Here is an 11,005-nt window from a genome sequence, read left to right on the forward strand (position 1 = left end):
GAGGAATGAGTGAATTCTCCTCCTGCTTCTAGGGGGAGCCATTCAAGGGCCTTGGGCATGGCGACTCTGCTAACCTCCTTCTCCCTGGGCCCCTCCCTTCCAGTGTAGCTTTGCCCTGGTGCAGTATGGAAATGTGATCCAGACTGAGTTTGACCTTCGGTACAGCCAGGATACGACAGCCACCCTCACCAGAATCCAGAACATCACCCAAGTGAAGGGTGTCACCAAGACGGCCTCTGCCATGCAGCACGTCCTGTGAGTGTGAGGGCAGCAGGAATTACCTGAGCACCTACTGGGTGCTGGCTGGCAGCCCTGCCCAGAGGCGCTGCAGTGTCAAGCCTGGGGAGGTGGCTGGACAGAACTCTCAAGAGGAGAGGATCAGGGTTCTGGCTCTTCCTTGGCAAAGAGGAGAATGTGAGGTCTTTCAATCCAGCCTTGGCTGATAGATGACACCCCAGGATAGTCCTCCAAAAATTTTTCCAAAGACTCCTCCTATGAGTGGTGGTAGAGCATAGTGCTGACAGGACTGGGCTCAGCGTCCAGGCTGCCTGGTTTCACAGCCCAGCTCCATGTAAGACCTTGGGCAAGCTGCCTAACCTGTGTGCTTGGTTCCTCACTTTTAAAACTAGAAGAATAATAGCACTTGCCTTATAGGATTTTGTGAGCATTGAGTGGGTTGAAGTATGTACTGTGCTGACAACAGTGCCCAGGACATAAATGCTTTGTAAATATTAGCCACTGTTATTAATGTCATTATTATTCCCACACGTATGCATAAGGAATAGGGACTCTTGCCATCCAGAGCAAGGGTGGGGTAAGAGCACGTATGCCCCAGCCTCACCTCCACCCAGCCCTACTGTGTGCTACCGGGAGCATCCCACCCCTCGCTGGGTGCTTGCTCTCCTGAGAGGGCTCCTCAACCCTTTCCAGTTCTAAAACAGGTCCGTGAGTAAAATCTCCCCAAGCTCAGCCATCCCTCTGGCAAAGTTCTCTTCCTTTACTCTCCCCTCCTTAGAGACAACATCTTCACGCAAAGCCACGGCTCCAGTAAAAAGGCATCGAAGATCATGGTGGTGCTCACCGATGGGAGTATATTCGAAGACCCCCTCAACCTCCCAACTGTCATCAGCTCTCCAAAGATGCAAGGTGTTGAGCGCTTTGCCATTGGGGTAAGAGCCAGGAGCAGGGGGACACCTCCTGATCCGGTAAAGCTTGGGGTGGGGAGGTGACAGGATTCTTGGTAGGGGCTTCTGTTCTGTTCACAAGCACTCGCCAACTTCTTTTCTCCCAGTCCCCATGTCCCATGGCACCACTCTTACCCCCAACTGGGTCCTCCCTCGGAAGGGTCATTCCCAGTGTAGGCATGGCTCACTTGCCGAGCAGTGATGGGGAGAAGTGGACACTCAGGGAGCCCATGGGAAGGATATCGGTGGGTGGGGGAGGGTTCCTGGAGGAGATGGTGCTGAACTGAGTCTCGAGGACAAACAGGAGTGGCTGGCCTAGGGCACAGGGAGGCAGGAAGTGCTCTGCCGGCAGAGGAAACAGCATGTGCAGAGGTGAGAAGGGGCCTGGTGTGTTTAGGAAAACACATGCAGATTGATAAAAGAGGAGCCCAGAGTGTGTGTGGGGAGAAGAGGGAGCAGGGAAAGGAGGCAGGTGATGGAGGGCCCCGCAGGCCAGGTGGCAGGCCTCAGTCCTCTCCCTGGGCCTGGAGTGCCCTCGGGGCTTGGGGGCCAGCCAGCCCTCATGGTGCTGACCCACCGAACTGGGGCCTCTGTGCAGGTGGGAGAGGCATTTGACAATATCAAGAATGAGAAGGAACTGAAGCTGATCGCCTCAGACCCCGATGAGACCCATGCTTTCAAGGTGACCAACTACGCAGCATTGGATGGACTGCTGAGCCACCTGCAGCAAAGCATCGTTCGCATAGAAGGTGAGGGCTCCAGGGGCCCTAGCCTCCCTGTGGCTGCCCTCTGGGCGTTCAGCAGGAGGCCCGAGCCCTGCTCTCCAGCCCCATCCCTGTCCTACCTTTCTGTGGCATTCTGGGCAACTCCAGCCGCCTCTCGGAGCCTCAGCTATTCCATCTCTAAAAAGGCAACAGCGTCCCCAGCCCTCCTCACTTCCCCAGTTTTCATGAAGCTCTGATGAACTGACCTGGTGCTGGATACACAAGGAGCTCCCAGACGAGGAAACCGAGGCCCTGAAAGAGGGAGGAAGCTGCTCAAGCCCTCTGCTAGTAGCTGTTAAAACAGGACCCAGGTCTCTACTCTCAGCCTGCTGCTCATTCCATCCCACCAAACCTGGCTCCCTCTGGGATGGAGGCCAGGCTGGACCCTTCCCTGGCTTGGTTTCTCCCTTCACCTCGCTCACAGCAGTCTCACTGGGCTTCTTGGCTTCCAGGCACGGTGGGAGAGGCCCTCCACTACCAGCTGGCACAGATTGGGTTCAGCGCCCAGATCCTGGATGAGGTACGTGGCTGACTAGCTGTGGAGGACGGGCCCCCGGTGCCACCCAGAGGCTCAGGAACCCCTGGCCCACAGTGCAGGGCTCTACCCTCTTGTGGTGATGCTTCTGTAGGAACAAATTTAGGATGAAGGAAAACACTTCTGCTTGGTCGCCCTAATCTGGACCTCTGAGGTAAACAAAAGAAAGGCCATATTTATTACGGGAGGTCCTCTTACTCTGTATGCTCAAGGGTTAAGGAGTCCTTCATAATGCAGATGAGTAACACAGACTTGGCCAGGCTCAGCTTGCCGACCAAGTTGCATACTTCTCCCCACTGGAGGCACTGTTCCCACAGATGGGCTGAGATGCAGACATTCGGCCCTTGTGCGTGGTAGAAGCAGGCTTACACCTGCTCGACCCAGGTGGGCCTTGTGTGCCAGGCCCAGGCTGGGCAACTTGCAGAGAAGGAGATGAGCGCTATCTTCTCAACTATACTTCTTTTCATCTGGGCCCCAGGTCGGCTTTCTGCTCTGGGGGTGGTTGGTACTGGAGGGACAGCTCCCCAGACAGAGTCATGGGTACAAGGCAGGAACACAGTGTTTGCCATCTCACCTTCCTCCTGTATCACTGGGAGGTGGGAACGGGGTCATTGGACGACCCCCTCCCCCCAGCAAGGTTCACTGTGCTGGCCAGTAGATGTGAGGCCTCTGTGGTTGACCCCAGGTCCCTCCTGCTCAGCTGGCCTTCGACCCTTGTTCTCTGCAGGGGCAGGTGCTGCTCGGTGCCGTCGGGGCCTTTGATTGGTCGGGGGGCGCGTTGCTCTACGACATGCCCAGCCGCCGGGGCCACTTCCTGAACCAGACGGTGGTGGACGCCAAAGCTGAAAAGCACAGCTACCTGGGTGAGGGCAGGGTCTAGACAGGGACACTGAGGCTGCACTGGGCTTCCTAACTGGGAACGGCCCTGATTGGGCACATGAACTGAGGGACGGGTTCTGGTTAGGGACACTGATGCTGAAAATTAGGGTCTCCTGGGAGGGGACAGGGCCTGCTCAGTACCTGATTCTTGGTGTGGGCATGGGTGGCTGCCTAGAAAAATAGGGCCTCACCATTATTAATCGTGTGGTGGGGGACCCTTCACCCCTCCCTTGGTCCTCATATCCTGAGTGTGTGACGGGGTGTATTTTGAGCGAAGCTCTACATATGATGAGAGAAGCTCTGTGTGGTGGGGCACAAGTGTGTGACCAGCGACAGTGGGTAAGTGGGAGTGCTTCCTGATGCCAATTTTTAAAAAGATGAGAAGGACAGTTTCCTATGTTGTCCTCCTGTCCAGGCCACTTCAAACGCCTGGCTGGGAAGGTGGGGGGCTAAAGGAGAGGCCCAGTGGGAGCCCCCCATCGTGACCACACCACTCCTGCCCCAGGTTACTCAGTGGCCGTGCTGCATAAGGCCTGCGGCCTCTCCTATGTGGCGGGGGCTCCACGGCACAAGCACCGTGGGGCCGTGTTTGAGCTCCAGAAGGAGGGCAGAGAGACCCACTTCATGCCAGTGCTGGAGGGAGAGCAGGTACCTGCTGGTGAAGGACCCTGGCCCCCCCCCCATTATTACAGATGGGCGTCGGGAGGCCCCAAAGGGAAAGGGATGGGCTCTAGGGCACATAGTAGGTTGGGGACTCAGCCTGGGCAGAACTTGGGCACCACGGAGGCCTCTGCCCTGGTTCTCCACGTCTGATTGCCAGCGGTTTCCCCCGTGTGGGGGATCAAGCTGCTCAGCAGCTTCCTGTGTCCCCCTGGCATTTGATGGTCTAGGAGAAGCAGAAGCAGGGGTCTAGCCTTGCTGAGGGGTGGAGGAGGGGGCCTCCCAGCATTCCCTGTGAGCTGAGTTCTTCCTGGGCTGCAGTTGGGATCCTATTTTGGCTCTGAGCTGTGCCCTGTGGACATCGACATGGATGGAACCACGGACTTCTTGCTCGTGGCTGCTCCGTTTTACCACGTTCACGGACAGGAAGGCAGAGTCTACACGTACCGTCTGAATAAGCAGGTGGGAGAGCCTCCATCTTTGCACGCTTGCTGGGGCTGTGGCAACGCAGCCTGGTGCAGAGGTGACGGAGGCTGGAAGTACCGTGCGTGGCCCCAGCAGTGATGGGTTGGTGCTCGGGTGGGTGGCGGCCAGATGGGGAGGCAGCTGCTCCATTCCCTGCCACACCCTACTTTCTCCCTTTCTTCACCCTATCATCTTATATTGATGGCGAAAACATCCCAAATAGCGGCAAGGTGACAAAGCACATTTTGCCTATGATCTCGCTTGTTTCTCCAGTAACTGTGGGAGGTAGCCGTCACTCCCACCTTTCAGGTGACGAAGCTGAGGCCCAGTGATAATGAAACTTGCTCAGGTTGGCATAGCAAGTGTGTGGTAGAGCCCAGACTAGAACCCAGGCCTCCAAATTGCCAGTCCAGTGCCCCTAACTGCAGGAGCTGATGGGGCAGGCTCTGGTCCTGAGCTGCAAGGCAGGAGGACCCCAGCTTTACCACTTGCTCCCTGTGTAACTTTGGGAAGGTCCCTCGCCTTTTCTGAGCCGCAGACTCCCTGCCAGAGAATCCAAATCCACAAGTCCAGTGAGCATGCCTCCTGGGGTAGCAATGGGGTGGGCACCCTGCCTTGCTGTCCTGGGCTAAGCTCCCTATTTGCTTTACAGGATGGCTCCTTCTCCTTGGCACACACGCTGAGTGGACACCCTGGGTTCACTGATGCCCGATTTGGTTTTGCTATGGCAACAGTGGGGGATATCAGTCAGGATAAGCTCACAGATGTGGCCATCGGGGCCCCCCTGGAGGGCTCGGAAGCAGACGATGGCTCCAGCTTCGGCAGTGTGTACATTTACAACGGACGCTGGGATGGCCTCTCTACCAGCCCCTCACAGGTGACCCGCAGGGCTCTCTCCTGCCTCTACTCTGGGGCTCTGACCTCCCCAGATACGATGGCCTGAGCCCCAAGTCAGCGCCAGTCCTGACAGTCTCAGGGGGTTGGGAACTCCCAATGACGGACAGAAGTCACTCAGGCTGGTGGGAGTTTCCAGGCCAGGGCCTCACCCCGACCCTTCAGGTAGGGAGAGAGGTTGTGGCAACATCTGTCCACTTCTCTAACTTGTGTCTCCCTCCTTTGGCATTCCCAGCCTGCCTCAGATCCTGCTTCTGCTTTTTCTGTCCCTTCTCTGGCTCCTGTCCTCCACCCAACCCCTCCGTGCCTTAACTCTCATCCCCCAGGGCTCCACTGCCAATCTCTCAAGATATATCTCTTATGAGCACTTTCCCCTGCCTCCAACTCGTTTCTCTCCTAAGCTTCCTTCCCGTGTGTCCAGCTGCCTCTGAACATCTCACCTGGATGGTCCAGAGGCATCTCATTCTGATGCTGCCCAACCCAAAGCATCCTCTCACTCCCAGACCTGCTGGTCCTCAGGCCCCCTTCCCCCTTCCCCACAAATTTGGGATAATCCCTGACACCTGGCACAGCCAGTCAGCCCCTTTGTCTGTCGTAAGGGTTATAGCTCTCCCAGCCCAGGCCCTCCTTCTCCCCCACTGCCCCTGCCCCTTCCGCTTGCTTCCTGTCTTCCCTCCGTGTCTGATTAGACACGCCCACTCCATGCCCCAGCCCCACCTCAAGCCTCCTTGCACCCACCTGGCCTCCAGTCCCTCTGAACTGGCCCCTGCTTTCCTCATCTCCCCTGTTAAGACCCCACCTGCCCTTCAAGGCTTCATTCAAATGCCACTTCCCCTGGGAAACCTTGCCCTGCTCTTTCCAGTTTTCAAATCGAGGGCTCCCTGGGGTGGGGGCCGAAGCAGACATGTTGATTTGAATCAAACCTGAAGGACTTCCCTTTCCCTCCCCCACGCCTTGTGTTTCTCCCTCCTCAGCGGATCAGTGCCTCAGCGGTGGCCTCAGGACTCCACTACTTCGGCACGTCCGTGCACGGTGGCTTCGATTTCAGTGGTGATGGCCTTGCTGACATCACCGTGGGCACCCTGGGCCGGGCGGCTGTGCTCCGGTAGGGGTCTGCCCTGCCTTCTGGGGCCCCAGGCCCCAGCCTCACCTACTTGCCCTGCCTAACATGACCCCTTGAAGACACCAGGCTCTGATGGGAGGTGGTTAGGGCCACCAGCTCTGGAGTCTGCTCCTCTGGGTTTGAACCTCAGCTCTCCCTTAGCAGTGTGAGTTGGGCAGGTTATTGAGTTCTACGTCCCAGTGTTTTCTCCTGGTAATGGGACTAATAATAGTGCCTATCTCAGAGTTATGAGGATTAATTGAGAGTCTCTATGCAAAGTATTTAGCATAGTGCCCTGTGGTGGCTGCCATTATTACTGTCTTGAATTTCAGAGCTTCTGTGCTCTTCCCTCAGTGAATGATCCATGGCTACAAATGAGCGGAAGGAGCACCGTCTGCCCTGTGCTCCCCACGAAGCCCCAGACTTGGCTGTCAAGTCTGTACCCCTCTTGGCTTGTTGCTGCTAGGCGCCTCCAAAGTCAACATGTCTAAAAGTGAACCTCTTATTCTCACCTACCCTTCATTGTCCCCCAGCCAGCCCCTCCTAGCTTCCCACCTCAGCACATGACACCATTTGTTCGGGACGAAAACACAGGAATTATCTTTAATACCTCCCCTCCTCTCCCGGCCTCCACCCATCGACACATTTAGGTTGGCTCTGCCTCTTCAGTGGCTCCCACTTAGGATCAAATCCAAATTGCTTACCATGGTCTATAAAGCTCTCCATGGCCTGGCTCTGCTTTCCCATGTCCTGTTACTACGACCTTCTGTCTCACTAACTGTGCTCTAGTCATGCTGACCTTTGTGTTTCTCAAACACACAAACCTTATTCCTACCACAGGCCCTTTGCACTAGCTGTGCCTTCTGCCTGGACTGCAGTTCCTCTGTTTCTTCACATAGCTGGCTCTTTCTTGTTAACTGCGCTCAACTCAGATTGTCTCATTAGTGAGGCCATCCCTGCCACCCAACCTAAGTAGCCCCCAGCCTCTAGAACCTTATCCTATTTCGTTTTTAATCACAGTGTTACCTGTTCACAGTATTTATCCGTTTCTTCTTGTTTAGTTGCTTGTTGTCTATTGTCCCACTAGAGCAGGGACTTGTCTCCCTACTGTGTTCTAGACTCAGAACAGCAGTTGGCACAGGAGAGATGGTCTGTAAGTCCTCACTGAATGAATGAATGAGCCAAGCATGGATCTGGAAGTCCCACAGTCACTTCTCATGGTCCTCTTTGCTGTTTTGTTTAGCTCACGGCCTGTGGTTCGCCCGAAGGTGTCCATGACCTTCACGCCCAAGGCGCTGCCCATTGGCTTCAACGGCAGTGTGACTGTGCGTCTGTGTTTTGAAATCAGTGCTGCGACCACAGCTGCCGAGTCAGGTAACAGGCAGCCCAGCGCTGGGGTCATTCCTTGTTGGCTTCAGTAGAGGGCAGGGAAAGAGGACGGGGGTAGGGGTGAGGGTATGTGGGTTACAAGGACCGGCTGTTTGAAATCTCTCTAATTGGAGCTTAGCTCCTTTGACATAGGCTCTGTTTAGGGTGAACTGTCCTAGAAAAGGGTGATCTGCTGGTAAGTCAACGCTCTGAAGGGGTTTACGTGACCCTGTTGGGAAGAGGGGCATTGGACCCTCTGAAGGGTGGAAGGGTTAAGTTGCTGAAAGATTCAGAAACAGGCAGCCATTTCTCTGGCTCCATCTCCTGTGCCTGTGCATGTGCATGTGCAGGGCCTTTTTCTCTCTCTGACCTGCATCCTGTCCCCTTCCCTCCTCACTGTGTCTCCCTGGCCCAGGTGGGGTTGGGATTGGATAACCTACCAGAGGCCTGGTCTCTCTTCCCATCCCCTTACTTGGCACTGATTGGAAGACTGTTTCCAGAAGGCAGAGGGTGGACCTGGCTTTCACAGCCCAGGTACTTACTGCCAACACAAGAGCTCCCCTCCAGAATAATCCATCAGGAACAGTCCCCACGGTTTAATCTCTCAGTAACAATCCCCCAAATGTTGCTCCGATTCCCACAGGTCAGAAAGCACTCTCCTAGGTGGGGTGGCTTTACTGCAGAGGGAGGCCATTATCAAATGTGAGGGTAGAAAATGACAGGCCTATCAGTTCCAACTGTATAGGCTGAAAGATTCAGGCCGTACAGCCTGAAAGGCTGCTGCTGAGTGGCTGTGTGACATTGGGCAGGTGGCATTCACTGCCTGGTCCCTGGTTTCTGTTCCGCACAGTAAGGGAGTTGGCCCAGGTAATCTATAAGGCGCTTCTGGCTCTGCTGTCTTTGGTTTTACTTTATGGTTTCTCTCTCCATTCCCTGTATTATTCCCCTCCTCCTTTTCTCCCTCAGTCCTAGCCTTTTCCCTGAGCCCTCCTTCCCTAGGGAAGATCGACTCAGCCCTGGGAATGTGCTGCTCTGGGTTTGGGAGTGGGGCACTGAGGGTCCCTAGCCAGGTGCCAGAAGACCATGAGAAAAGTACCTTCGAAGTGAAGAAACTCAGAAGTCCAGCCCCAGGAAAATGCCTTTGTGACACCACTCAGGAGGGGCTCATAAGGAATCTCAGGCAAGGTGGGGGCTCTGTCTGGGACTTGCCTACCCAGCCTCATCAGAAAGGTCTGGTCTTCACTCCCAGGCCTCAGAGAGATGTCTCTGAACTCCACGTTGGACGTGGATGTGGTGAAGCAGAGGAAAAGGCTACAGTGTTGGAACAAGAAAACTTGTCAGAGCAACATTTGGGAGTGGAGCCGTGGGTTCCATCTCTGTGAGTCCTTCCTGCTCATTCCCACAGAGGGAGAGGTAAGTGAAGAGTTTAGAAGCGTCCAGAAGGGTCTGTGTTGTTGAGAAAGTAATTGAGGTGCATGCAATGAAGACACCTATCTGTTCATACAAACTAGGAAATTAAAATAATCATAATAGATCAAGAACCACATAATGGTATGAGAGATACGGTTAATTATACCAGAAATCCAAATTAAAGAAACCTACTGAATTAACACTAACTATATCTCTGAGCTTCCTAGCAGCTGAACAAAAAGGGAAATGCTCTAATTGCTGACATGTTTCTTGGTAACAAATCGGGTATAACAAACAGGGTCCCTTCCCTCTCCCATGTCATCTAACCTCGCCTGATAACAACAGTGGGGCTGAGGGCCTTTCCACGAATCACCAGAAAAACTGAATGACAGAAAGTAGAAATAGAAAGATAAAAGTAATCATTTGCAAAGGTTTACTCCTGACAGGGTGCCTGGAAACATGAAAAAAAACAAAAACAAAAAAAAACATATTTGTCAGGACGTAGAGCCTGAGAAGACCCAGAACTTTGGCTCTATAAGGGTCATTTATTCCAATAACCTTATAAATTATGCCTCTTACTACACATGTGTTCCCACATCTGTGCAGATTGTTGATTGCATTAAGAAAGTTTCTAGCGAGTCTATGGCTTCCTTAAGTGAAAGCATAACTAGCTTCTCCACCAGGAATCACGCTCACCTACCCTCGTGTGTTCAGAGATCCTCCCATGACAGAAAGGCTCACTCAGAGAGCAGGGCAAATCGCCTTATCTTTGGTTTTTGCCTCTCTAATATGTCCCCCATGCTGCTTTGAGAAAGATCTTTGTCATGACTGTTCCCTTCCGTGGCTCCCGTTTGCCCTCTGAATAAAGTCAGGTCGATTTTTAACTCCTGATGGCCAGAATCTCTTTGGGATTGGGGCAGGAACTATAAGCAGTTATAAGATCTGAGGCCAGAGCAGACCAAGGGAGATGCTTTTGCCAACGCTCTTGGCAGCTAGGTTGAGTAGAAGCTTCCCTTCAGCCTGGTGTGTTTGGAAGAGGCTTAGGACTTCTGGCTCACCACTTTCATTGTTTATTTCATATTACAACTATATCAAAGTTAAAAGTATTCTCTTTGTCGTTTTCTCCCCCACATCCAACTCCAACTCTGCATTCCTTGGTGACTCTGCAGCTCTGTAACGAGGACTGCTTCTCCAACATCAGTGTCAAGGTCAGCTACCAACTCCAGTCCCCCAACGGCCAGAGGAACCATCCCCTCCCTGTCCTGGACCTCTACCATGAGCCCTCTGCCATCTTCCAGGTGACTCTACTCCCAGCTAGGACCAGACCCTCCTGGGAGGCGGCCCTCCAAAAGCATCTGCTCCCCTAACTTCAAAGAATCTTAGAGTTGGGAGGGTCTTCAGACAGCATTTGGGACCCTTACAGCACAAATAGGGGAAAGTGAGTTCCTGAGATGGCGTTCATTTGCCCGCCCTCAAGGCTAGTTCCTTTATGTTCACAGAAAGTGCTTGTTATATATTTAATGAAGCATTATGAATGCATTGCCCAACTTGGCAAGGGTCTCTGATGAGAGTGGTGGGGGTCCCACGTAGGAACTGGACTGGGGCCGACCTGCCCTACATGGCAGACAGGATGCTCTTTGCACACCTGTCTACTCAGGTCCTGCCCAGGACCTTCAGGCTGAACGTCTGGCCCCCAAACTTGCACCCTCCTAGGCGAGAAAGGTCACAAGAAACTTTTTCACAA

At 54.0% G+C, this 11,005-nt stretch overlaps 1 protein-coding gene across 1 annotated transcript in view; it reads left to right on the forward strand.

The window, feature by feature from the left end:
• The window catches only part of ITGAE (integrin subunit alpha E), a 55,639-nt gene that overhangs the window by 22,380 nt on the left and 22,254 nt on the right, over positions 1-11,005 (forward strand). Inside the window, exons 8-19 of the mRNA XM_081028105.1 lie at positions 104-255; positions 1,016-1,169; positions 1,783-1,933; positions 2,401-2,468; positions 3,211-3,346; positions 3,868-4,010; positions 4,344-4,484; positions 5,140-5,364; positions 6,356-6,486; positions 7,727-7,857; positions 9,101-9,264; positions 10,431-10,559. Of these exons, the coding sequence (XP_080884231.1) occupies positions 104-255; positions 1,016-1,169; positions 1,783-1,933; positions 2,401-2,468; positions 3,211-3,346; positions 3,868-4,010; positions 4,344-4,484; positions 5,140-5,364; positions 6,356-6,486; positions 7,727-7,857; positions 9,101-9,264; positions 10,431-10,559 (1,725 nt within the window). The remainder of the gene's footprint in view (positions 1-103; positions 256-1,015; positions 1,170-1,782; positions 1,934-2,400; positions 2,469-3,210; positions 3,347-3,867; positions 4,011-4,343; positions 4,485-5,139; positions 5,365-6,355; positions 6,487-7,726; positions 7,858-9,100; positions 9,265-10,430; positions 10,560-11,005) is intronic.

Source organism: Rhinolophus hipposideros (genome assembly GCF_964194185.1).
Source record: "Rhinolophus hipposideros genome assembly, chromosome: 20".
NCBI classification, from domain to species: domain Eukaryota; kingdom Metazoa; phylum Chordata; class Mammalia; order Chiroptera; family Rhinolophidae; genus Rhinolophus; species Rhinolophus hipposideros.